This window comes from Eupeodes corollae, chromosome 3 (assembly GCF_945859685.1).
Source record: "Eupeodes corollae chromosome 3, idEupCoro1.1, whole genome shotgun sequence".
Lineage (NCBI taxonomy): Eukaryota > Metazoa > Arthropoda > Insecta > Diptera > Syrphidae > Eupeodes > Eupeodes corollae.
In genome coordinates this window covers 113,746,743-113,774,108 of record NC_079149.1, presented here as the reverse complement: position 1 = coordinate 113,774,108, position 27,366 = coordinate 113,746,743, and the positions used below count along the sequence as shown (strand labels likewise).

The window sequence follows — 27,366 nt, the reverse complement described above, 5'->3', positions numbered from 1 at the left end:
GATAAAGCATCAAAAATTTTAGTGATACTTCCATATTTGAGAGCTTATAACGTAAAGCCTGTCTGTTTATTGTGTCGAATACACCTTTGAAATCAACGAAACAGACAAAGTTTTTTATTTTTTTCAATCTGATTTCTAGCTTAGCTAGTCAATGCAAATATGTGATCCATAGTGGTGAACCCAGAGCGGAAGCCATCTTGAAATATGCTGAGAAGATTAGTTCTTTCGGTCCAGCTAGATAATCTTTCATAAAGAATTCTAGCAAATATCTTTCTAAGCGAGTTGAAAATGGATATTTCCTTGTAGTTCTCAGGATGATAAGGATCTCCTTTCTTAAATATTGTGAAAATGAGGGCTTTAGTAATTTTTGAAGGAACACAAGCATTCTCATAGAGGTGGTTGAAGAAATCCAGTATGTAGGTCTTTAAGCTATTTTTCGAATGTTTGAAAAACTCTACTGGTATTCCATCGCTTTGTTGTTTTTCACTTTCGTGAGAATTATTTTAAATTCACTTAATGATATTGAGCAGTCCAGGTCGGAAACACATCTGTTCTGTCACGCAAAGCTGAAAGTATGAAGAGTTTTAAAATGAGCTCCTAAAGTCTAAACTTCGAGAGTTATATTCATACTTTTCCGCCACTCGCTAACTTCACGAACGTTTTCCCAAATTTCTTTGAATTTTTACTAAGCCGTAGCTGATGTGCAAGGATTATGTTCTAGGTTATTTTCTTAGTAGCGCAAAGCTGTTTTAAATCTTTGTTAGCTCTTAGGTACATATTTTTAAAATGCTCGGAAATCGTTACTCTAAAGAGCTTTAAATATTTAAATGAGAGTTTGCGTTCGCTATTATACCATTTGCGTTCGCTATCATACCATTTGTTTTTAGGAACAAAATGAACAAAAGTGTGGTTCCCTGCTGGTACCGAAGCATATACTACTCTTATTATATTGTTTTCAATTTCTTCTATTGTGGCTGTAGACTGTTGTGGAAGATGAAGAGCTTTGTACCAGTCAGCACCCATTTTAGTTTCCAGAAATTGTCTGAAACTTTTTGTTGATCTCGTTCTTCGAATTCTGTTTCAACAACAATTGGCAAGTAAGCCGAGCAATTGGCCAGTAGCACCTTAAAATCTCTTATTGCATTGCCCCGTTCTCCAAACGTTGCACATAGGTCCTTGACCGCTGATAAATGCAAATTCACCATATTCATCACCTTTGTGGTGATACCCCATTCAGCACAAATAGGTCAAAGTTTTCGAAAAATTCAGATAGTAGTTTGCCATTCCTATTAAGCGTTTCATCTTTGGAATTTCTGGTACTTTCGAAAATGAGTTGATTTTGTAAGAAGTGCACAGATGAATTCTAATAGTCACCAATTAGAGCATTGAAATTCCCAATTAGCATAGTATTTTCCAAGAAAGAATTGGTCATGAAGTTACACAAGTTATCAAATCATACCGGAATAATATGGTAGTTTAAATTGTTACATGTTATATGAACTACAAATTTTACATTTTATGCACCATAAAATACCCCGACTCGCTTTAACACCCGTAATAAGACCCGTAATATTATAAGCTAAAATTGTTAAATTATGAGATTTATTAATTTTTTGGCAGACGACAGATTTTTTCTATTGGCGTCTGCCATTATTAAAGTTCATTAACTCAACCCTAGATGGTGTTTGACATCCACTGTACGAAAATTTTGATCAATTGTGTTGAAAGTCCTTCCCCTTCTTATCCCAAACCAGTAAATATTTATACCAGCGTAAGCGTTTTCGCCTCCGTTCGTAAATAATAATATCATAGTAATAAGGTTTAACGGTAGTAGAAAATTAGTTATAAAAGTCGTCATGTTTTTTTACAAATTGAATCCATGTAAAAAGCATGGTGGTGCCTGTAGTGTATACCTAATATTTGTGTCAAGGTCATTAATAATTCAATGGTGAGTATATACAAGGAATGGAGCGAAGGTGGAGTTCGCTCGATGATCAAGTCTCTCTTAATCTCTTTGTTTATGCCGTCTCGTGTGCATGTACGATCAAGATACGAGTCAGTGGTATTCCGAATGAGATCGCGCGTGCATTGCCGAGCCGACAACTCTACAGTGCCCATACCTGATAGTCTCCTACCGTTCCGCTTGAATAGTTTTCAACAATTTAATATGACAAAAAACGTTATCCACAAGAACGAGTGGCCGGGTCAGCTAGTATTCATATAATTTTAAGACGATTCAAAAATATTCCAACTAACCTCGCCCTACTCTACCTTATCAGGAATGTTTGTTCTTCGTAAAACTAGGCCAAATCAGTAATGAACCATAATTCAACCGTCGAAACAAAACACCGACACAGAATTACCATTACGAAAAACCAAATAATAATTTAAGCTCATAAACATACGTTTACGTTCATTTTAGCGGCTTTACGCTTTTGGTCGAATCCGCTCTTATATCTGTCTGTATAGTATATCTTTCGACAAAACCAATGCCTTTTGGTTTCGATATTACTTTCCCTTTATCCCATCCCAATAATTCTAGACGGTGAATAATTGTGAAAATAAAGAACAAACATCCTTAATCCTATCAGTTAAAAAAAAAAAATAGAAGAATAAAAACACCATATTGCTATAGTTTATAGCCCAACGAAGCTCCCAAACACCGACACACAGTATCTACTGACATTCTTCTTGTTCTACCATATGAAAGTATTCCCAATCCATCCTTCGTCCTTATACAACCCTGATGCCTAGAAGTAGAACGTTGGTACTCCTCCTCGGTTGGAAGCTTATTCGTTTCTAGGAATTTTCATAACTTAAGTGGCATTCATTTATAAATGGCTATGTATGTAGGTTAGTCGATGTAAATATAGAACCAAGTACGCAAAATATGGTATTTTATGTTTCCTTGTGTTATGTGTGGGAAATAGCGAAGGAAATCCTTTCTCTCTTTACTCTATACTCCTAAGGTCGGTCCTGGTCGTATATATGCATATGGGAAAGGCAGGAAGAGGCATCACGATATGGCTTGTGTTGGTAAATTGATGGTCTTGTAGATTGCATTAGGCACGATTGCTCTCTTCACTTTTTCCTAAAGAAGCGGATATTATGTTGTGTATACGTCTACGGATGTACTGTACTTCATACATAAATATTCATATGAATTAGGTTGGATGTGAGATGAAAAACCAACAATAGCAAAAACAACAAAAACAAAAAAAAACTCATATGTTTCAAGAATTTCTATGGAAGTAGCTATAAGGTACCCCTGTATATAAACATAACATATCTCTTCATTTCTGGAGCAGCAGTTAATCTTTTCATTTTGTGAATTGCAAATTAAACAATGAAATTGAACAATAAATTCTTAAAATAGAAGAACAACATTTTAAATTATTACTATATTGTGTTTATATTTACTTTTTTTTGAGGATGTTTTATTTCAAATTTTATAAATGGGTTGAAGAGCGTTTTAAGTCTTACACCTTACGTTAGGTACTTGAAATGTAAGCATATATGTATAATAATGTAGGTAGGAGATTAAGGTATAAAAATAGGTACTGTGTGGCAGACTTAGCATTTGTTAAAAAAGAGTGAAAAAAGCGAGATTTTAATGAAGCTTAATATTGCTTTGATGATGACGAATTCTCAGGAAAAATAAATCCCTTCATTAACTCTTTCTGTTGAAATATAATATTAGCATAGCAACACACTTTTGGGTATATTAACTAATTGTAGGTGTTTTGATAGAAAAAGTAGATTCAAATAAAAGAAAACAAACCAAATTCTGAAAAATCATTATTTAAAATGGTAACATTGCTATTGTTTTTGAAAACGTCAATACTTGCAATACAATATTCGGCAGTCAAGGACTCGTAAAATATCCGTTCTGCACTTGGAATTTCAGAATTTTTAAACTGGGAAAAAAGTAATGAATTATGTATAAATAAACTTTAAAGTATGATATCATGGAAAATCATGGCTTTGAAAGCAATAAAAAATCAATGAATCATTTCAATTAATTTTCTGAATGCTGTTCAATAAGATTTGTTCCAATATCAGCTGAGAGACTTTAATAATGGCACAAGATTAAAAAAGCAGATCAAAAGGACAGAACTAATACTAAACCAATTACTGTAATGGACGTACGCTTATTACTGACAATGGGTTCTCAGAGTTAGAGCTGACGAGCTTGAACTCGCATGTCAGATCGATCAAGCAGACTCGGACTCAGTTTCGTATGCCAAAAAAATGAGTTCACTCTCTACAGTTCTGACTCAGTGAAATGAGAACGACCAAGGCTCTTCGCATGCACTTACACTAGTTAAAACAGTAGTTTCTGTGCGGTCAGTTCAGTCAAGAAGGAAAAATGTCTTCTGAAAGCGAAAATGAAAGTCTAATTATAAACAATAATGCTGACCATCTTAGTGAATTTCTAGTAACTGAAACTAAATAAAAATTAACTATAGGAGTCGCAGTTACCAGTTTTAAATTCAAGAAAAAGAGATGCTATGTTTAAGATCATAGAAGCATTTGAAAACAAATTTGGCGAGGACATAAGTGACAACAAAATTACTAAAAAAGTGTAAAATATGAAGCCCAGCTTAAAAAGCAAAATAGCTTTTAAAAAACTGAAAATAAGAAAACAATTCTTTAGGACTGGGAAAAAAAATAGCACGTAGCCTGAGTTGTATCCTTTGCGGTTGACGTTCTCCTCGTGGTGATAGAGTGGTTTCCTTATAGGCACATGTGTACAGTTTGAATCACCAATAACGTAAGGAAACTCATACTTACTGCTCCATAACCTTTGCGCTTCTTCTATTTCTTCAGAAGTGTGTTTGAATATGATCAAATCAGTTGCACGGCTTGCTATTTTTGTTGCGACCTGCTGTACCACCCTAGATATCGTTGATTGACTAACACCAAAGTCTTCACCAACACCGCTTTTAATCCATGATCTCCTACATAACGCAGAAAAATCCTCATGTTTTCTTTCTTCCAGGATTCGGATTGGGCCCAAAAACTCATCGGTCAATAATTGCACACCTGTTTCACTAAATCTATACAATTTTCGAAAACCTTCACCAATTGGGCATCTTCTATTTTCATAAACACGATTTGTATACAAATTATTCAGAAACTCGTTTATTTTGATAGTTGTTTATCAACTAAGTTAGAGAAAACCCATCCTCAGCAATTTGTGAGACCATCTCATGCAATCGAGCGATTGCTCATCTTTGAGTTCGAACTCACAGCTTGAGATCAATCCCGATCTCTGTATTTTTGTTGCATACCACTCTTAGAAAGTTCTCAGAAAAGTGAGTAAAGAGCTCATCTTTTTGCAAATGATCCAATATGTCAAAAAAATAAGTCTAAACAAAGAATTTTGATGCCTTTCATTTAAATGAAACAAAGGGTTCGTACATGCATTAACGTCATCAATTTAACTTTCCGAGGAAGCAGCATTTACGCTGATTTACATTTACATGACACTTAAGTTTCAAACTTGTATATCAGTAAAAAAAAAACAACTTAAAGTCAATCAATTAATTTACATAGGTACATTAAATACGTTAGAACAAGTTACGCTGTGACTATCATATTTCGATACCTTTCCGCCAGTTTTTCACAGGCGAATAAATAAATTGCAAACAACAAACAAAAAATAAAAAAAACTTAAATTACGTCTTTCTCAGTAGATTTCTGGGATCCGTTTCTTCAAACACTGTTCACTTTACAACTTTGCACTTTTTCACCAATTGCGAATTGGCACAGATGAAATTATTGAATTCAAAAGTTTTAATCTTTGTACTGAACTCAAATTTCCAAAGTATAAAGTTGAAAAGTGGAAATTTTTGTTATTTTGCAAAGTATTTGTTCTTTTTGTAAACTTTGAAAACTATTTTTAGAATGTTAAAAGGAAAAATTTTCATTTGTAAATAAAAGTTGTCAAAAACCAATATAAAATAAATGAACGGCTTTGAAAATGTTGAAGTAACTAATAGTTAACAAGACAACGGAAAATGAAAGAACTTAAATTTTGAATTTAAGGGCTAACGCATTGATTTATATCGAAAACGTCTAATTTCGTAAAAGATTTTTAACACATAGACATCGTAGCCGTTCTCAAATTTAATTTTTTCAGTTTGTTGCAAAAATGTTTGAAAAGCTGTTGAAATACAATTTATACAAAAATAATTGTTTTGAAGAATATTTTGAAAACTTAAATAGCTTATTCCTTAGATTATTAACTACTTTTCGAATCGTTTAAGCCTGAAAGCCAAAAAATAAATGCTGGTGTGCCCCTGGGTCCTGTTCTATCTCCAACACTCTTTCTCATTTTTAGAGCATTTATTTATTTATTTATTTGATTGGTGATAATAGCATCATTCGTTCATTTGCTTTGCTTGAACATCGTCACAAGATTTCTTGTCTAACCTTTTTCTACCGTTATTTTAAAAATGTATGCTCTAGAGAAATAGCCAGCTGCATTCCTCTCCTTAAACAATTCATCCCTAATAATCGGTCTTCTGCGAATGCTCATCAGTTTACATTCGAGCCCAATTTCAGTCGGATTGAGCCATAATACACGAATGTGAAATACCTTACCACACTCTGTCTAGCCCAATCAATGCAGTACTCAGGAATTCAAAACCACCGACATCTCCTTTACGCCACATTTCAAAAAATTTAAAAGAGAATAGTCTTTTCACTTAGCAAATTTTTTTTAAAACTTTGCAGGATGTTAGGTTCTTGCAAAGTGAAAAGTATTTGGTGAAATATGCTTCTGCTATTAAATATTTTGTAATCTATTCAAATTAAACATTTTTTTTTAAATCACTATGAATGAATAATTTGTTAAAAGACAGGTCAACATTTTTTTGCTAAGAAGACTATCTGTTTAGGAAATTTTGTGAGTGCTTCGTACATTTCAAAGTTTTAAGTACACTTTTGTGCAGGAAAATTCTAGGCACTGGAATTTGCATCAATTACAAGAACTCGTCACTTAAATGTCTCATACTCTGCCATACAAAATTTAACTAGCCCCAAAAGCAACCATACGCAAAGACAAGAGAATTAAGGCACATTTCTTAAAGAACAACCACAAACAAAATTGTTGAACTTGAGACAATATCAATCATCAAGAGATCCATGAGTGTTAACAGCTTTTCAAAAAAGAATTTTCTTGGCGTGAATTTTAGGATACCACTGTCAATAAGCTCTAAGGATAGATGATTGTCAACATCTCTTAGCTTGAAATAGCCCAGCAAGATGTCGTCTAACAGGACACCGAAACGCACCACGAACAAAGCTAAATTTTAATTTTAAAATGAACAAATTATGGAAATGGTGTTTTAATGTCTAAATGATGTGAATTCTTTATCGAAATAGATTTGACTCTTTCTTGTAAATTTTTCGGGAGTCAAATATCTATGCAAATAATTCATAAAATACAACAGCCTTCAGAGCCAACATAATTCATGGCATCTATTAAGCCAGCGTGATATATAGATCAGGAACATGGAAAATTTGATGGATGGTAGTCACCCATTGAAGTCGCGACGGGGTTTTTACCGATGTCTTGTCTCATACGAAAGAGCATCTATAGGCCTTTCAAATCAAAACAAAGATTGATGATATTTTACACATAACTTTGTTCTATAACTTCCCTATGGGAGTTATTGTAATTGGTCCCATTTTTTGAATACAACATTTTGAAAGTTCTCGACGTTTTAAGTCCACTAACAAATCAATTAACTGTTTTTTTATACATCAAGAGTTTAAACATAATATTTGTTGCCTCGAATTCGGACAAAAAATAGTAGATAGATAGATAGATAGATATTTTATTTTTATTGATAAATGCTTTTTACAAATTATTGTTTTTGTTTTTATAATACGCAGCTTGCTCAGAGATTTGATATTTAATTTATATCTCACAACTGAAAAATTTTATAATATTTTAAAGATATTTTGAATTGGAGATATAAATTAAAAGATTGGACTTAGTGACCCTGCACTTTTTAAATTATTAGAGTCTTTTATTACAATTTCTGCTGATATCGTTCATTTTGATGAAGAGAAGCAATTGCGAATACCCAGAACTCACACGACCTAATTGTTGAGGCAGAATTTATCAAAAAACGAAAAAACTTAAATTTTAAGTAAAGTTTAAATGCTTTAAACTTACCAACGTTCTTTACGACCCACAAAAGTTACCGGCATATTTTTTGTTTTGTTTTTCTTTTTTAATAATAATCTCATTGATTAAGTTTTTATTTTTCGTTCAAAGTGAAAATGGCTTTTCACAAAATTAAATTTCTTAAGCAATATCAAGTTGAAATGATTTTCAATTCAAAAATAATATACAACAACAAGAAAAAGAAAAAAAAGAAATTGAAGTATTTTTGATTGTTCTCACAGTAGGACGCCTTTATATCGATAACGAAATAAGGCACACACAAAATTGGAGTCAAGGACTCATTCCTTTGAAAGGGATAATATTGTTTTGCTGTATTCACCTACCTACCTCCTTCATCATAACATTTTTCTGTTCCACTTTTGTTGTTTTATTTTTTCATATACTCCATTTTTTTCTCAATGAAAAATCTCAAAAAATCGAAGTGTGTCCTTGTTGTTTTTTTTTCCTCTTTTTCTACGGCTTTTTTTCGTCTTCAATTTTTCCTTCTCCAACCCTTTTTGAATTTGTATACCTATAACTACCCCCCAACCCCTATATATATATTTTAATTCTGAATTTTTCCATGTTTTCATTTCTTTTTTCTTCTTCAATTTTTTTCATTTCAGGTTGTAAATTCACGTCGGGAAAGTGATGCCGGGGTATATTGGTGCGAGGCTAAGAACGAGCTTGGAGTGTCACAGAGCAGGAATGCTACATTACAAGTTGCCGGTAAGTTGTAATATAAATTCCTATTAAATTTATTCATTCATATTGCGGGAGGAAAGCCAAATACAAAAAAAAAGAAATGTGTATAAAAATAAAACCCTTTTGGTGAACGTTCCGTTTACCCCCTTTAAGGGTAAATATCTCAGAAGTTGTTATTTCATTTGGTTTTGTTGGTGGTTCAGCAGGAAAATGGGCAGGGGCAGGGGTAGGAGAGACAAGGAAGTTGAATTTCTAGATGTCTACACAGCAGCAGAAGTTCAGCAGGGACTATTTCCTCCTCCTCTCATAAGGAAATTGCCTGATTTCTTCTTTATTGAAATCGACTTTCCCGCATTAAGGCCTCTTGCTCCGTGTATTGGGTTGTTCCTTGTTCGCGTTTTGTTCCTGCTCCAAAGGCAAACCCATCGAATTGAAGCCAATTGAAGTGTATTGATTTGATATTTCCGGCGAACAAACCAAGATTCATAAAAAAAGTACACAAGAAAAAAATAAAAAAGAAGCGCGTCACATCACCGCACCGGTTCAGTGATGTGCGTTTGAAAATGATGCGGTGCGGTTTTAGGGGGTATTTTTTGGGAAATGGGAAAACAATGACTTTTGTGTTTTATGTAATAAAGATTTTCATTGACGGTTGACTTGATTGCTTGCAGAAAGATATACTGTAAGTGATAAGCTCTGTCAATGCGACGGCTTCGGCGGCCGTAGCAATGGTGGCGATATGATGATACTTTGGGATTTATTGTTGTTTTAAGGTATATTTATCCTTTAAACGCTTGAATAAACTCGGTTGAAAAATTACAAAAGAGTTGATTGTTATTTTTGTTTTTATTTTCCCCTGATAGGGGACTTCAGGTTAAACTTAAAAAAAAATCAAGTTATTTAAATTTTAGCACTTTAAGAACATTATAGGACCATTTTTTCCCGAAAGGAGTTTAAGCATTTTCAATTTTTACTATAAAATGGTTTATGTGTATCTTGTTTATTACCCTTTATTGAAAATAACTTTAGGGTTATTTAGCGAAATTTTATATAACTTTTTTTGTATGCTTGTTTTATAACCGTAGACTTTAGACTTACGGTCGTAAGTCCATAAGGTAACTATAGATTTTCAACTTTACCACTTTACCTCTTAAGACAAAAATTCCGAAAACGCGGCATTTATCCTTCTAGCTTTAATACATGGAAATAAATGTTTTCTTTGTCGGCCCTACTTTGATAAAGTTTGTGTAAGACCATCAAATTTTGAATAATTATATTGGTAAGAATTATGAATTTTAAAATTGCATCACAGTCTTTATATGAAACATTATTATTATTATTATTTAATTTGAAAGGAAAAAAGTATATTATTCTTTAATTGTGTCTGATTATAATACAAATAAAAATCAATATGATTTGAATTGAGATTAGTTTCTCTGACACAGCGAGTTAAAGGTTCATTACGAGAATAGGGTACCCCATATTTCTTTTCTCAGAATAAGCATCGTTCTCTTATTTGACGCGAGGGTACATACAAATCTATCAACGACTGACTTCTAAGAAATTTACATCTAGTCGGGTACGACGGGATTTCTATGTTCCAACCTTATGTCTGAATTATAAACCTTGTAATTTTGTTTGGGATATTTTCAATTCTATTTGAATAAATATTGTAGGAAGGATTTCAAATCACACAACAGTATTCTAAGTTTAATATAACATAGGAGTTAAATAAAGATTTAAGGGCAAAAAGGTCCTTGAAGTCTTTTAATTTACGTTTAATAAAACCTAGTTTGGAATCAAACAATACACCAAGATCCTTTTTTCCAAAACTCTATCAAGAACAAAGTTATTAATTTTGTAATTAAATTTTAATTAATTTTCGAGAAATCGCAACAAAGGGACAAAAATTGACATTTATTAACGTTCAAGAATAATTAGTTAGTATTACAAAATTCTGTTAACTTTTGAAGATCATTTGGTAATCAGTCGAACAAACAATGAAAGATTAGATTTAAATTACGGAGGCTGTTATGGGTTATATCATCAGCTTAATAGCTGATGAGGTTAATTTTAAATTAAAACAGAGTAACACAAAAATTGACTTTTCCCTACTTGAATAAAGGCAGACCACCTAAAGAATTTACCCATGCTTAAATGTTGATATATTTTTGTTTTAATTTCATTTTTTGTAAATGCGAGCTAACTTAAAGTTTATTTAAAAAACATGTAAATGCTACAATTTCGGTCGGATTGGTCATTTCTGTAGCATTTTTGAGATCATTTTTTGTCGTGGAGTTAAAATCTAAAATTGGTGTCAAATCAATATACATTTTTTAATACAGACCTTGACTGATATTTTCGAAAGTAGCTGTTACCCTCCCGCTTTGCAGGTCATTATTTACATGAACAAAAAATGGGAAGGTATTTACATTAAAAGAATTTTAAACAAACAAATTTATTAAAGTACATAAAAAAAACAACGGCCATTGCAAAAGTCAGCTATATCAAGAAAAGCTGCTGTGAAATATCATCAAGAGAATAAACGCTAACTTTTAAAAATTGGATTTATTGTTCTTAAACAAAAATTGATCATGCTGTACATTTAACAAAGTAAAATAAAACCAGATTATTTCGAGAAATAATTTCGATTTTGCGTTATAAAACTTTAACCAAATGCAAAAAGGCGGAATGAAGAAAACCGGCGTTTTTTATATTGTTTGCGCACTAGGGGGGTTATGAAAACCCTTATAATGATTAAACACAGTGAGAGCAATTAGGTAAGGAGGATAGGATTAGAGAAGAGAAACCGATGCACATTGGTTTTGAATGTCTGCACATTGTAGCGAGTAGTAAATATTGACAGTGGTAAAGCATTCCACATTCGTGTAGTGCGGCTCAAGAAAGATTATCTGTACTTAACAGTACGATTGAAATTGGGCTCATGGGTAAACTCATGGCCATTCCTAACAATACGGGTATTACGGTTGAATTGTTTAAGAGGAGGATTGCAACTGTCTATAGTTTATAAAAATAACAATAAAACAATGATAGACGTGAGACCTTGCGGCGGTGTTCAAGAGAAGCAAATGTCTCGGTGGTAGAACCATCTCCTATCATTTTTAGAACTCTTTTTTTAATTCTATCCAGAAGACCCAAGTACTTTTTTTGGGCTCTAGCCCGAATATGAGAGTTATACTTGAGTTTAGGACGATTAAAAGCTTTGTAAATTATAGCCAGATCAGAAGGGGTACAAACCTAAAGCATTAAATTCTACACGGTTTTTGAATCCCTATTGAACATTTCTAAAGTACAATCAACACACATTTTAAAATTCACCGGTTTTCTGCTGTGTTATTTGAAGGCACCTTATAGCACACTTGAATAACATTGTAATCAAAAAATTGTTCAACAAATAAATAGGGTGTCGAAACAGTCGGTATTTTTTTAACTGGCCGAAGACCAATCTGAAATTTTTTAAATCATAAAAATCGGTCCCGGTGTTCTTGATTTGTAAGCGAAGTCAATCAAATCAAAATTTGGCCCCGGCGTTCTTGATTTATAAACGAAGTCATTCTCTTTGTCACATGTACACACTAGTACATAATGTACAAGCTATATGATAACTTCTTTCAAGTAGAGTTTTGTGTGTAACAGCCTTGACTAAATGCTTAAATTATAGAGTGTGGAAATGAATAACTGTTTGTTGTTTCCCACATTTAAAAATTATTCAAGGTTTGTTAGAGATCATTCCAGGTTTTAATTTGCGACATACAGAAACTATATGCCAAGTTTTGCAATTGTAACAAATTTTGAACTTGAGATTTTAATCAAAAAGTAAATTACGATGGTATTGAAGTCAAAAAACAGTGGGTCTCCAGATTTCGTCCGTCTGCCTGTCGTATGCCCTATAGCCCAAACCTTTGTTAAGATTGAATTTAAACCTGGACGTTAAAGTTTAAAGCATATTCGCGTTAGGCGTTTTTACAAGGACCGTAAAGCTAGAAACAACATAATCGAATTTCGAAATTCTATTGATGGGGTGATTTAGGGCTCTTTTTGTGCTAATTAAGTGCTCTAATCCCGACTTGGTTCAAAAATCCCTTCCTCCTCAAACTTGTGGTGATCCATGCTTGACCTTTAGCTTCATATTTATATGAAACAATTATATTCAAACAAAGCTGTTCAACTAATCAGATCAAAAATTTATTTTTGAAATCACAGTAACCTTCATTTTAATTAATCAAATTTGAATTTACTCTTATGATTGAAAGTCCTTTTAAATTTTTAAATACGAACTTATTTTGGTGGTATGTATATTTTTAAAAATTAAATTTTAGTTATTGTTTTTGAACTGACTTTTTGGATACCATAGCAAGTTCGTGCGACCCAGTCGTGCATTTTCTTTTGTTTCAAATTTTTAGATGTTATTACGATTGTTCAGAAATTTTTTTCCAAATTCTTGGACATCTATGTTCAAAAGTTCAAAAACATGGATAAAATTGAAACAAAAACGTACATATATTCGGAAAAATACCATCCTCGTTTTTATATTGGGAATATCACATTTTGAAAAAGGTGAACAATTAATTTGCGAAAAAATTTAAATAGTTAATCTTTCCAAAAATATTTCGAAGTATTTCAATTTCGTTAAAATTATGTTGGTGTCTTTTTCCAGCAATTTAAAAATCTGGAAGTGTTTTTCAAGCCAAACCATCCATCCCCTATTTTGTACTAACATTTTATTGTAATATATACCTAATTAAAGACATTAACAAATGAAATTAAAGACACAATATGTATTTCTTCACTGGAGACTCAAACGTTTTAAAAACTACGATCCTTCAAAATATATACGGACCTAAAGAATTTAAATTGATTTCTAGTTGAAAATAAAAAAAACACAATTGATTGGATTTCATCCAACTTACCTCTTGAGTGACCTAACTAATGCTTCTGAGGTTGAAACAATTTCAAAAATTCAAGGTTTCCAGCCTCAATACTTGCACGTATGTATTTTGGCATCCATAATTCTTTTCGACTTCGAGTGGCTTGTCAAAAATTATTGCAATTGTACAATCCTAAGTTAATGCTTAATTTAAATTATTTTTGAAACAAATTAACACTACGAGGAAGACGAATCGAATTGGTTAATGCAAGCAACAAATGTTTATCATAATAAAAATACATTTAGTTTTTGTTTTTCATCATCAATGAAACACTTAAGTTGTGTTGAAAAACTGTGCTCCTTACTTGTTTTATTTAATTCTTTGAAGGAAGCAACCATCTATTTTATTATAGAATAACTAGGAATTGAAAAGGTGATTTCAACATTCAAGATTTAAAAGCCCAAAGAAAGTAATAACAATTCCGAATTCATTAATTACTCTTCCGGTACCTATTCAAAACAATCGTTAATTAGTTTACACTGTTCTCAAATTCACTTCCATCTTCTTTAAATGTTCAAATTTTAATCTCAACTATACAACTCTTCTTCCTTTCTATATGAACTATTTTAACACAATACACATTTTTAGCCAAAGAGTAATTATAATGAAACTTCTCTTCTTTTATATTCAGTCGATTAATTTATTAAAATAGCGAAACTAACAAACCATTTTTGATGTAAAAATCACAAAGAAATGAAAATAAAAAATCATTTTCTATTGAAATAAAATTTACAAGAAGCAACTTCCACGAGTAAGGTGAATCATTTCTTTAGATAGAAAGACAGAAAATAGAGAAGCAAAAATTGAATGCATGACTGAACTTCAATCATTAATTAATTACAGACTTGTCATAGCTTAAGGCGTAAACCACTGATTAAATTTTTCAAAAAAGAAGAAGAAAATATCATACAAAATCATACAAAAAAGCAGAAACGCAAAATCAATTCTAATATGCAATGAATGGACGAAGGCGAACTGCTGCTGCTCCTCCTGCTGCTGCTCTGTTCACTGTAGACCGTTCATAACAGAACGGACAACGATGACGACGGGACGGATAGTCATAGTCTCGTCTCTCCTTCCGAATTCAGTTGTTCAGCTTTTATAGCACCACCAGGAGCAGCAAGTAAAGTCCAATCAAAATCCGTTTTTAATTCAAGTCCTTGTTCCATTTCAACACTCTCCCTCCGCATCCGTAATTCGTAGTTATACTCCATCGACAAGCTTTTGTTTTAACAACCAACCAAGCTTTCCATCCCTGTGTTTTTTTTTATTTAGCGTCATCGTTCGTCGTCGTCCTCCGTCCATATCGTTTTCCTCGTCATCGTCCTTTTTCAAATTTTACCCAAACGCTTCTATATACAAGAATGTCGTCCTTCGTATAAATGTACGTAGTTCCACTTCGTGAATGTGCAAGTGTGATGATGATGACGATGAGAAAAATAAAAAAAACAAGAAAACTATTAATTTTCCTGTTCTTTTGTTACAAGCGGTTTCGACTCTATGTGTGTGTTCAAGTCGGTTTTTACCGGCTTTGGCTTCGGATCCTTGTTCCTTGTTCCATGCTCCATGCTCCATGATTTATGAATTCATTCCATTGGTTAAGTTAGTCATAGTTGGTGGGATAGGAATTTCAAAAACTATGCGAATTCCGGAAAATTCCACAATTTGCCTCAAGCCAGTTGTAAGAAAAAGTTAAAAATAAAAAACAGAAAAACTGCACAAACGTCCATCTCTGACAGACAGATATAAATCAAGTCCCTAAATGAAAGAAAGGTGTGTGGAGCCTTAATCATGACGGGTGGCCCCTTAAAGGTTGGTTAGCTTTGTGGAACTTGAATTTAAAGAACAAAAAAAAGTAAATCGTCTGACACGGGAAGATATAGTTTTGACTTTTCTAATATGCACTTACTAGGTGTCGTGCCTTAAGCTTCTATGATGGCTTGACTTAGGGGCATTTTTTGCATACACTTTTTTTTGTTATTTTCGGTCAAATACTTCTGCGGATTAAAAGTGAATTACGGCAACGATTTGTGTGGTTAAAATATGATAAAGGATATTTAAATTTTAGTAACGTTTGAAAAAAAGACTTAGGGCAAGTTTGCCCAGCACTATTTGCAACTAAAAGGTTGACCGGAAGCTAGATTAGCATGACCATTAATGTCAATTTTCAGCGGATTTGAATGGTTATTTATAGAAATAAGGCTTTTAAAAAAATAAAATACGAACGAATGCAATCTTTTGTGAATGGAATCTTTCAGCGAATAAAATCTTTCATTACGAACTCTTTGCAAGTTAAAAATTCAGCTCAAAGCTTCTCATAAGATTGCATTCATTTTAGATTATCAATCAATTGAATAAATTCATTTAAAACTCATGCCAAATTTTTACAAATACTGCATTCGTCGAAAATTCAACTGAAAACTTCTCTCAGAAGATTGCATTTATTTTCTTACCCTAAAATTAAATTTAAATATTTACAAATATCCTGGAAAACTTACTACACTTGCATTATTTGAAGTTAAAGTGGTATGAAAAAGATTATATTCTTCTGCATACATCAGTTAAAATACCCTTTTTGTGTGAATTGAGAGAAATTGACACAAATAATTGAAAAAGGTCTTACGATGTAAAAATTGTATCCATAAATATCCATAATATTTTATAAATTTGAGTGAAAACCTCAAATGCAGTCAGTAAGTTGCATTCATTTAATCAATTCTAAAGATCACATTCACCGAAGATTGCATTCTTTTACAAATCAATTCTAAGCGAATTACTCTTAAATAAAATAAATTGGGTGGCGCAACAGTCCGTCAGGGATGGAAGTGACAGTTTTAAGCCGAATCCGAACGGATAATTTGAGAAAGCACTTTTCATGACAAGAATTACTCTTGGAGAATTTGTCAATTTCTCGTAAGAGGTTGTTACCGTGAAAAAACTTTAGATGGTATAGGCAAGGATCGAACCCAAGACCTCTGGCATGGCCATCCATCGTACTACATTCACATTATTTGAAGTTAAAGTAGTAAAAAAAAGTCATTAATGGGTTCATTAACTAGATTTGAACGAATTAATTCTGAAGATTCCATTCGCCAAAGAGAGAAATTGACACAAATAATTGAGAAAGGTCTAAAGATGTAAACAATTTTATGAATTTAAGTGAAAATCTCAAATGCATTCATTAAACTGAATTCATTAAATTAATCTTTAAGATCACATTCACCGAAGATTGCATTCTTTTACGAACCAATTCAAAGCGAATTTCACGCCTAGTTTTAAATTGAACCTGATTGGTTTCTTCATTTAACCCATGGACTTAAGGGCCTTAAAATTTAAAGTATCTAGGTATAATCATTACAAAATGTATGTATCTACCTAAACCTTTAATTTATATAACACTGATCCATATTTCTTGCTCAAAAGTTCGTTTCTTTAAATCCCTATTTTTATAGCTTTTATCCTTCTTTAATTTTTTTTTTATTTTTTAAAATATCTAAAAATAAATCATGTCAACATTTTTATTCTTTTTTGTTTGTTTATTTTTTAGTCCTTCGAGATGAATTTCGTTTGGAACCTCAAAATACCCGAATCGCTCAAGGGGAAACAGCTCTGCTGGAATGTGCGGCACCTCGTGGTATACCCGAACCTATTGTTACCTGGAAAAAAGGTGGCCAAAAACTTGACTTAGATGGCAACAAACGTATACGCATTGTTGATGGTGGCAATTTGGCAATTCAAGAGGCCCGTCAAAGTGACGAGGGTCAATACCAGTGCGTAGCTAAGAATCCAGTTGGAGTTCGAGAGTCAGTTGCTGCCATTCTAAAAGTTCATGGTAAGCTTTTTTTCTGTTTTCTGTTGGATATATTATTTTCTTCTGAGAAACCTTGACAGCCAAGGCAAGGCTATCCCAAAGAGTGAGTTAGGTTCTACAAAAAAAATACAACGTATATTTTGTATCTTTTTTCATGTCCAAAAACAAACAAAACATAACATCAGTAAAACCATTTATTATCCGTGGGCCACATAACCAAGTTGTGTTGGAAGGTTCTTCAGTGACATTTTCTTGTCGCGTAGGAGGTGACCCTATGCCAGATGTCCTTTGGTTGAGGACAGCCTCAGGGGGGAATATGCCATTGGGTAAGTGCGATTTAAATGTTATTCTTATAGTTTTGTTAGGGAGGATGGTGGCGTGTGGGGTGGAATGGAAATGATTAAAGTTTTTGTTCTTTTTGGAATATTTAAGATCGGGTACATGTTTTGGAGGACCGGTCCCTACGCTTGGAGCGTGTCACTTTAGAGGACGAAGGTGAATATAGCTGTGAGGCTGACAATGTAGTGGGATCCATTTCAGCTGTTGGCACCTTGACAGTTCATTGTAAGTATAAACAAAACGAATACAAAATTTAATTAAATTCTTTTATTTGAGTAATTTTATTTACAACTTTTTATTAAATTTAACAGCTTTTATTTCCTCATAACTTGAGATTCAATTCTAAACAAAAAAACACAGTCTTTTAAAAGCCTTTTTGGCTTCTAATTTTATGCAAATTAAAGACCAAATGACTTTTAAACCAGAAACTCAGAAACTTAAATCAAAATATTTTCGTTAAAATTTGTTCATTAAAAACTTCACAAAAACTTTCAACAACTTTTATAAATCAAACTAACCAACATATGTTTTATTCAACCAATTTGCATTCCTTTCTTCTCTTCCTTCCTCAAAAAGCTCCTCCAAAGTTTGCCGTTCGGCCGTCTTCAAAGTCAGTTGATGTCGACTCTGATGTTTCAATAGACTGTCAGGCCACAGGCAGCCCCTCCCCCACCATCTTCTGGTCGATTCGAGGAAACCAATCGCTTATATTCCCCGGCAACAAGTTTAATCGTTTCGAAGCCTCAGCCATAGATGCCAATGGCCGCACCACTCTTACAGTGAGCAAATTGCAACGTACCGAAGCCAGCCTTGTTGTGATATGCAATGCAATCAACGAAGCCGGAGCGGTAAGTGCCAGAGCCCAACTAAGCATCGACTCCCAAGACGACCATCCACCGCCCATCATCATTGCTGGCCCTGTCAATCAAACCCTGCCCGTCAAATCCCTGGCTGTGCTCAATTGCAAGTCAATTGGACAGCCCCAGCCGACTGTGTCCTGGTACCGGGACGGTATACCCGTAATTAATTCGAATAAAATAAACATCACTGCGTCGGGAGATCTGGTTATCTCTGACTTGGACCGTAACGAGGATCAGGGTCTGTACACTTGTGTGGTTAGCAGTCAGAGTGGTAAATCAACATGGAGCGGCTATTTACGCATAGAACTACCCACAAATCCCAATATAAAATTCTTTCGTGCTCCGGAACCATCAAAATGCCCCAGTGCACCCGGAAAGCCAAAAGTTGTAAGCTCAACAAACGATTCGGTGACAGTGGCATGGATGCCAAGTGAAAAGTTTGGTGCCTCCCCATTGTTGGGCTATGCTGTCGAAATGTTTTCCACAAACAAGAGCCGAACATGGATACCTCTGGCCAACAGATTGATGCAAACTATTTACACGGCTACTGGTCTGGATGCGGGTGCTGTTTACATGTTCATAGTGCGGGCAGAGAATTTGTTAGGCTTCTCACATCCGAGTGCAATTTCGGAAAGTTTTACAGCTGGCCAAGTGGTGCGCGAAGAGAAGGATATAATTTTAAGCGAAGCTGAGGCACTTTTGACGGCAAACAGTGCTGTCGAGTTGCTAGAAGCAAATGCAACTGATTCCACTGGTGTACGTTTGGTATGGGACATCGACAGTGGAAAGTTTATTGAGGGTTTTTACATTTATGCTCGTGATGTGTCTTCTTCGACATTGATGGCGGGTGTAGCATTGGGTATGGGAATGGGAATGGGTAGGCATCTGCAGGCAACATCAACCACAACTTCTACGAGTGCTTCTAGTGGAGGAAGTTATAAAATGTTAACCGTGTTGAATGGTGGTGGAGCTTCAGCGTGTACCATTAGTGGCCTTCAAAAGGCCACAAGGTATGAATTTTTCATTGTTCCATTTTATAAGTCGATCGAAGGCAGACCCTCGAATGCAAAGTATGCAACCACTCTGGAAGACGGTAAGTGGAAAAGTTTTTTTTTGTTTTGTTGTTGTAATTCTTTTTGTTTGTTTTATTGATGAAATGGTTGGATATTTTAGCTTGAAAATAAAAAAGGGTGCTTTCAGATGGCTTAATCTTAAAGCCTTCAACATCTACTGTATATACTTCCTATTTTGAAGGAGATTTTATGAAAAAATCAGATAGGCTGCGTTGTAGATTCAAAAACTTAATTAATTTCGTGTTTTTCTTTAAACTCAAAGCTAAGGTTATCTTATGAAAGAAAACCAGTGAACAGTTTTGAAATTTTAACTTCGATGCCTTACTAACTAGGGTATAAAAGTCGAAAGACAAAAATTAAATATATATATTTAGTAGTTAAGAAAGTTAAGGTAGTCGTGTTCATAATTTCCTATTCTGTCAAAAAAACTTCGAAGTCTAAAAACATAACAAGACCGGTTTAAAACTGATACGTTCTTTTTTCCTAAAACATTTTTATAAATTGTTTTATGTCAAAAGCTTTATAGAACTATGACGTTAAAATAGCATTGAAAAACGTATGCGTTCTTTCTTCTTATGTCAAAAAACAAAAAACTACGACAAAATAAGACCGACGCGTGGCGACATTCAACTAGCATTGAAAATTTGTAAAGTTTTTTTTTTTCTGTAAAAACACGTTTAAAAGAACTTAAAGTAGAATTAAACGTAATATCAAAATTGCCTTTGTGTGGTTTTCCTTTTTTTCAAGTAACAAGGAATTCAAAAGACACAGCAAGGCTTTCATACCCTTTATTTATAAATAAAAGTATAATTAATTTTGTTTGCATATACAAATTATGCTTCTTTTATTCAAAAAACATTTAAGATGAAAATCAAAATAAGATCTATTAAAACTGGCTTTTAAAATTATTAAAGTACACTCAGGCGTATACGTATTCTTTTTCTTATACAACATTTTTAAATGATTAATAGTTCTGTTATAAAACTTGTAATGGTTTTCGGAGGGTTTAACTTCCCTATTAGCTTCGAAAAATCATTATGTGAATGCAGTTTTAACTCAAAAATAAACCTCCTGCAAAGCCCTTTTTTTCTATAATTCAAAGCTATAGATATGCAAAATTCTTTTCCTCCTCAATCAATTTTAAATAATGTTTCTATTAAATCACTTAAAATCAATTAAAAACTATAACTTTCCTTGCATAACATGAAACCTTGGCAAAGGTATGCATGTGTATGTTCTTACCTCAGTTAAAATATGTAGACCAAAGATAGAAAGCAATTGCATGTGATAGGTCAATATGAGAGGTTTTATAGGTGTTCTTTTGCATAGATAATGAAGAGAAATTGCATTTTGCTATTTATATATTCAATGCATGTACTGATATGCAACTAAGGTATGTAATGCATATACATATACATACATATGTGTAATACACCCTCCCTCCCCATTCAGTTTTTTTTTTTTTTTTTTTTTTTATAATTAGCAAACACTAAAAGGGTTTTTTATACCTTTAATATGCCAAAGACACAGTGTGAGCATTAGGAAAAGAGGGAAGGGTTGGATAGGAGGTGTCGGTGTACATTGGTTTTAAATTTCTGAACATTGCAATGAAAGGGAAAGATAGAGCGTGGCAAGGCGTTCCACATTCGCGTAGTACGGCTAAAAAAAGAATCTCTGTACTTCATAGTACGTCCGAAGTTGGGCTCAAGGGTAAACTGATGGGCATTCCTAGAAGCGCGGGTATTACGGTTAAATTGTTTAAGGGGAGGAATGCAACTGGCTATTTCACTAGAGCATAGTCCGTTAAAATAACGGTAAAAAAGGGTGAGGCAAGAAACCTTGCGTCGATGTTCGAGTGATGTAAACGAGTTGATGATGTTTATGTCACCAATCATTTTAAAAGCTCTTTTTTGAATACTGTCCAAGAGGCTTAAATAAGTTACTGGTTGGTTGATTTAATTAATGATAGACGTAGAAAATAGATAGGTATCTTTTGATTATTATGGGCAAGCACTTTTGGTTGTTTCATGATGTGCGACAATCAAGTCAATAAACATTAAATTTTATTTATCAGATTAATGTTTTGTAATTTAAAATTTTATTTGTATTACTTAAATCAATGGAATAAATTGAATTAAAATATAAAAATATTCAGTTATCAGTTAAAACTTTGATTGATAAATTAAAATGTTTATATTTCAATGAGTCTAATGCTCGGAGTTCAAATTTTAAAGGAATTTTGAAGTCAGTTTAAAATGAAGAAAAAAATTGTGTTAAGATAATTGTTGAAGTTAATTTTCAGTAAATGAGGGATCATCTGCAATCACAAAAGAAGAAAAATTATAAGATGACTCACACTGTACGTGTCCGAATGATTCTATAATCATACCTTTTTTTTCTTATTTTATCTGCTCCACGTACCAACCAACTTAAACTTAGCTCTAAAAGAGAAAACAATAGTAAAATATTGTATTTATAATTTATTAAAGTTAAAAAGCAATCACAAGTAGGAAAAATGGAAGAGGCTAGAAACTGAATATAAAAAAAATTTCATACGACTTCAAAAGTTTCCTTCCAAAAAATGCCAAAAAGAAGCTTCTATCATATATACTAGAATCGTAATTGCTATATACTTGTGAACTTGTGATACAACAAAGTAAATTTTTCTTAATTTTATATCTTAATTTATAGATGAACCTGTGAGTTTATTCTATATTTAAAAATGACCAAAAGCATGTTTTCAAGGTTAAATCAAATTAAGAGCTGACCTTGTAATGACCTCTCTCATTGAAGAATAAAAATTTAAAATTAATTGTAAACTTCATTAAACTCCTTGAAGGACTCTTGGAACTGGAATGACTCACAATCGATCCCTTTTCAACTTGTTTCATTTTTAACTGTCAAACCTGTGTAACAAACCAACAAAAGAAAGGAAATCCACAATTTACCAACAATTTGATATACCACCTGTCACCATCAGGTGTTATAAGTCTCCCTCCAAAAAACATTCATCCAAACAAAAAGGTTTTCCCAAGGTACACTTTTTTGTTTTACTAATTTGACAAATAACTTTGATTGATTTTCTGTCAATAATTCTTCATTTTGCATAAATAATCCCCCATCATTACAAGACTCTCAAGCTGTCCAGTTTACTACAAGGCCTAAGAAGTGTTAAATTCAATTCAAAACCTTTACAACGATAAAGCACATACCTATACCTTATACGTTTGTTGAAAAGTTATACCTCTGGCTATTCAAGCATAACCCCCACGAACAAAAAAGGTATACCTAGGTAACATGTTTTCCAATCCAGCACCCAATTAAATCCCAAACACAGAATATCCAACCGTAATATCTCTTTTTCGGGAAATCTTGTTACGCTCAAAACCGGACTACTACTATAATACCGAACCCATCTGCATTGTATTTCACAATCGAATAATTCTCAAAATTGAATTTCCCCCCTTTTCCGCAAACGCAAACTATACCCACCAACAACAAAAACAACACCAGTTCCTGAATCACCGCCCGTGGATATGGAAGCAATCTCATTCAATAAGACTTCGGTGTTCCTAAAATGGCAGCCACCATCAAATCGTACAGCAAATGGTGCGTAAGCAAATGCACCTAACTCTTGTTTTCTTTTTGTTTTAATTGACACATTTCTAAATATGTTCTTCCATTGGTAGGAATCCTAACCACCTACAATATCATCGTTCAGGGTCTGGACTTGCACAACACCACAAGGATATTCAAGAATATGACAATCGATGCCGCAACCCCATCGCTGCTGTTGGCCAATTTAACATCTGGTGTTACGTACTACATTAGTGTGGCGGCAGCAAACAAAATGGGTGTTGGCCCTTTCTCGCAGCCATCGGTGCTGCGTATGGATCCGAGGACACAGTCTCTGGACACCGGATATACCGCCAGGTAAGACAGTTTTGAATGCGATTTCATAAATTCACTATACCTATACATATCTCTGATGTTTGTTATATCTTCTCTTATACTCGTATCTATACTCGTAGGTATCCTATCAACAGAGATATTGCTGACGACTTCCTAACCCAGACGTGGTTCATCGTGCTCCTTGGATCGATTATAGCCATTATTGTGTTCCTGTTCGGTGCCATGATTCTGTTCAAACGGTATCAGTACATCAAGCAGACTTCCTTGGGTAGTTTACATGGTGCGTCTATATGTGTTGTGTATTTTGTTAGCTTGATAAGATATTGCTTTTGATGATGCCTTGAATATGCATGTGTATACTTTTAGGTTTTAGCCTTTATATACTATCGTACATAACTCTTTCTCATTTATTTTATTGCTTATAGTAGTTTGTTATCCTTTTATTATGGTTTTCTTTTTTGTTGTTTTTATTTTTTAACATTGAGAAAATTGAATTTCAGGAAATCACGCAATCGGAACGGTACGAAAATTTCCAACTTTGCCACTTAATGCGAATGGAGTTTGGATTGATCCAACTGGAGGAGTTTGGCGACAGGCAACGTCTGTTACTACAACAAAAGATTCAATTTCGGATTACGCACCACAACACCTGCATCCGACGTTGCCCCTTCCGGACTATGAAAGGTACGAGTATATGTTTTTATTTTCTGTAGGTTGTTGTTTTTATCCTTGTTAACATAGTTTTTCTTTGTATTATTTCTAAACATTCAAAGCTCATTCCCACAGCCCCACCTATACATGTTTTTTTTTGTTCGTCTTCAAACTTTTATATAAATATTGCTATGGTTAACAAGTTTTATCGTATCGTATGACATATAAACACGGTATGGAGGGCACGCTTTAACGTTTTAATCGATATCCATATTCTTTATGGATTAAGGTTCCACTTCTATTATTTTGTTGGGAATGTTGTCCTTAAAGGTTTTCTATTTTCTGTTTTAGTGCGACATTAATATTTCATTCTTAAAGGACACACAATATTCCTTAACATAGCTAAGCTATGAATGTTCGTATGTTTATAAATTGGAGTGGTTAAGGTCGATGAGTTTGATTAGGCATAAAGATTTCATATTGTTTATTTTTAATATTTCACAAGACAAACTATTAGTTAGAGAAGTTTGGCTTACACATATATACGAGAAGGCTTATAGGCACTTTGGTATGTTTTAATTATGTTAACATGACGGCCAATGTCCTTTGACGAACTGTGTCCTATTTTTTCTTATTGATTTAAGTAATACATTTTTGTGGATTGAGTCTTTTTTGTCAATTTATGTGAGGTATCAGTCTAATGAAGTTTAGGTTTGTTTATATAGTGTCAGTAATCTGACCTTGTAATTTTGTTAATTGGAATAAACAAGTCAGTTATATGGAAATAGTGTCAACACATCACGTATTGGATAAATAAGGTTTTTATGCTTAAGGTGGTAATGGATTTTTATTTGTGAAGTGAATTTAAATATTTTATCACTAAAATATTTGTCTTTTACGCCTTTTATAAATCCTGGTAGATGCAGAAGAATAAAATCGGTTGCATTTTGTACTTTAGATTGATCCAAATTTGTGAGATAGTGTTGATTGACTGGAAAATTTCAATTAACTTCCCCATTACCTACTTAAAAAAAAAAACAAAAATCTGAGATCAAATTTTACACTTAAGAAATGGGACATTTTTTTAAGAAAAAAAAAAGAAGAAACGAAAAAACTGGGATGCGATACTGATAAATAATTTTTTGGTTTGTCTGAGACCATTGTTGTTTTTTTAAGTTTTCATGTTTTGTAAAAAAAAATTGTCAATTTAAATTTTTCTTAAACGTTATCAAAAATATTTTCCTTACGAAAAAAAAGTTTGATCTCTGTTTTATCTAACGTGTTTTCTAGTCGAATTTTTACAATTTAAATAGCACTTTTTGAAAGGTTTTATTTCCTATATACAAAAAAAAAGAAATTGGATTCTTTCAGTTATCTTACTTAAACAATAAAATTTGGCAGAGAATAAAATCATTTTGAAGCCCATACCTTCATTTATTCATATGATATTTAGAATCAAAAGTTAATGTTTACAAATTTTATGTAGAATTTTTTTTGTAGATTTTTATTGTTATACAAAAACTGACCATTGGGTTTTAATTAAATATTAATGATTATTATAAGAAATATTTATATGAGATGAAAATAGTTTTAAATAAATATTTTTAATTTTCAATTATTTTATAAGAAACTCCATTTTTACCCAGTTTTAGTAACTTGTTTTTAGGTTTTTATTCTATGTAAGAAAACTGTCATTTTGATCTTTCCCAAAAATTAACTAAATATTGAATTGTTTATTTGTTACAAAATGAAACTAGTTTTTACAAGTTTAAGGCCAATATCTTTAATTTTTAAAAAGATATTTAAGTCTTAAATCGAACTTGTTTTTGTATTGGTTTTATTTTTTTTGTGGTCAAAACTGTCAATTTCTTTTTCTTTTATAAATTTAATAAGATGTCGAAAACATTAGTCTTCGTTGCATAAAATTGGTTTGTAGATAAATTCATTTTTTGTTCATACAAAATTTAAAATACATTTCAGTTTTTTAGATCTATAAAAAAACCGTTAACATATTTTTTCAAAACTTACATGTTTTATATCACGTCACATTATATAATATAAAATTTACTTCAAGCCGCTATCGTTATTGGTTCATGAGATATTTCGTTTTTTAATTGCTATGGTAACTAAACCCATCGTCTCAATTTTTTTAGAGTCCGTTCTGCATCTTTCTGCATTGAAATCAGTATAACAAAATTTATTTGAAGTCGATATCTCTACTGGTTCTTGAGATATGGACTCCGAAAAGAGCTTACCCAACTTACAGACGTACGAACGTACGTACACTCACACGCACAGGCATATCCCTATAAAGCTTTTATTTGAAATCTAGGGACATTAAAACGTCTAGAAATGTCATAATTTTCAATTCGACAGATCGGACCTTTACAATAGCTTCATATTGACAGTTAATAAAAGCCAAAGTCAATTGATTTTTTCCATTAAAAAATATGGAACTATTAAACTCCTTCCAACTCGAATTTTTATTTTCTAACCTTAAGTTAATTTTGATGAATTTAATAATCAAAAATGAAAAGATTTTTAAAATGATATTGGAAAAAAAGAAAATGTGCTCTTGCGAATCATAGAAATATTATTTGGACTATTTTAATTCATTCAATTTTAAAGGGGTAGTAAATTTTGTTTTTCTTTTTTAAATTCAATTCTTAAAATGTAAAAAACTCGGTCATGTTATTTTTAACGTCGTTTAATATATCTCTTTGAACATTTTAACTTTTTAATCTGGTAGTTGAAGAATTTTCAGATAAGTTTGTTTTTGAAAATAATCTTTTATAATTCTTAATGAAAAAAAGGAATCCTTAAAAATTTGTAAAATAATAAGTATTTTTTCTGGTTGCAAATTTATTAAAAAATTCGATTGAAT

The 27,366-nt window shown here is 32.7% G+C and overlaps 1 protein-coding gene across 1 annotated transcript in view; it reads left to right on the top strand.

Annotated features, from left to right (window-relative positions):
- The window catches only part of LOC129949633 (roundabout homolog 2), a 116,200-nt gene that overhangs the window by 75,372 nt on the left and 13,462 nt on the right, over positions 1-27,366 (top strand). The window contains exons 3-11 of the mRNA XM_056061205.1: positions 8,809-8,911; positions 17,384-17,668; positions 17,833-17,973; positions 18,080-18,211; positions 18,563-19,939; positions 23,433-23,528; positions 23,609-23,852; positions 23,951-24,111; positions 24,332-24,515. Coding sequence (XP_055917180.1) covers positions 8,809-8,911; positions 17,384-17,668; positions 17,833-17,973; positions 18,080-18,211; positions 18,563-19,939; positions 23,433-23,528; positions 23,609-23,852; positions 23,951-24,111; positions 24,332-24,515 — 2,723 coding nt within the window. The remainder of the gene's footprint in view (positions 1-8,808; positions 8,912-17,383; positions 17,669-17,832; positions 17,974-18,079; positions 18,212-18,562; positions 19,940-23,432; positions 23,529-23,608; positions 23,853-23,950; positions 24,112-24,331; positions 24,516-27,366) is intronic.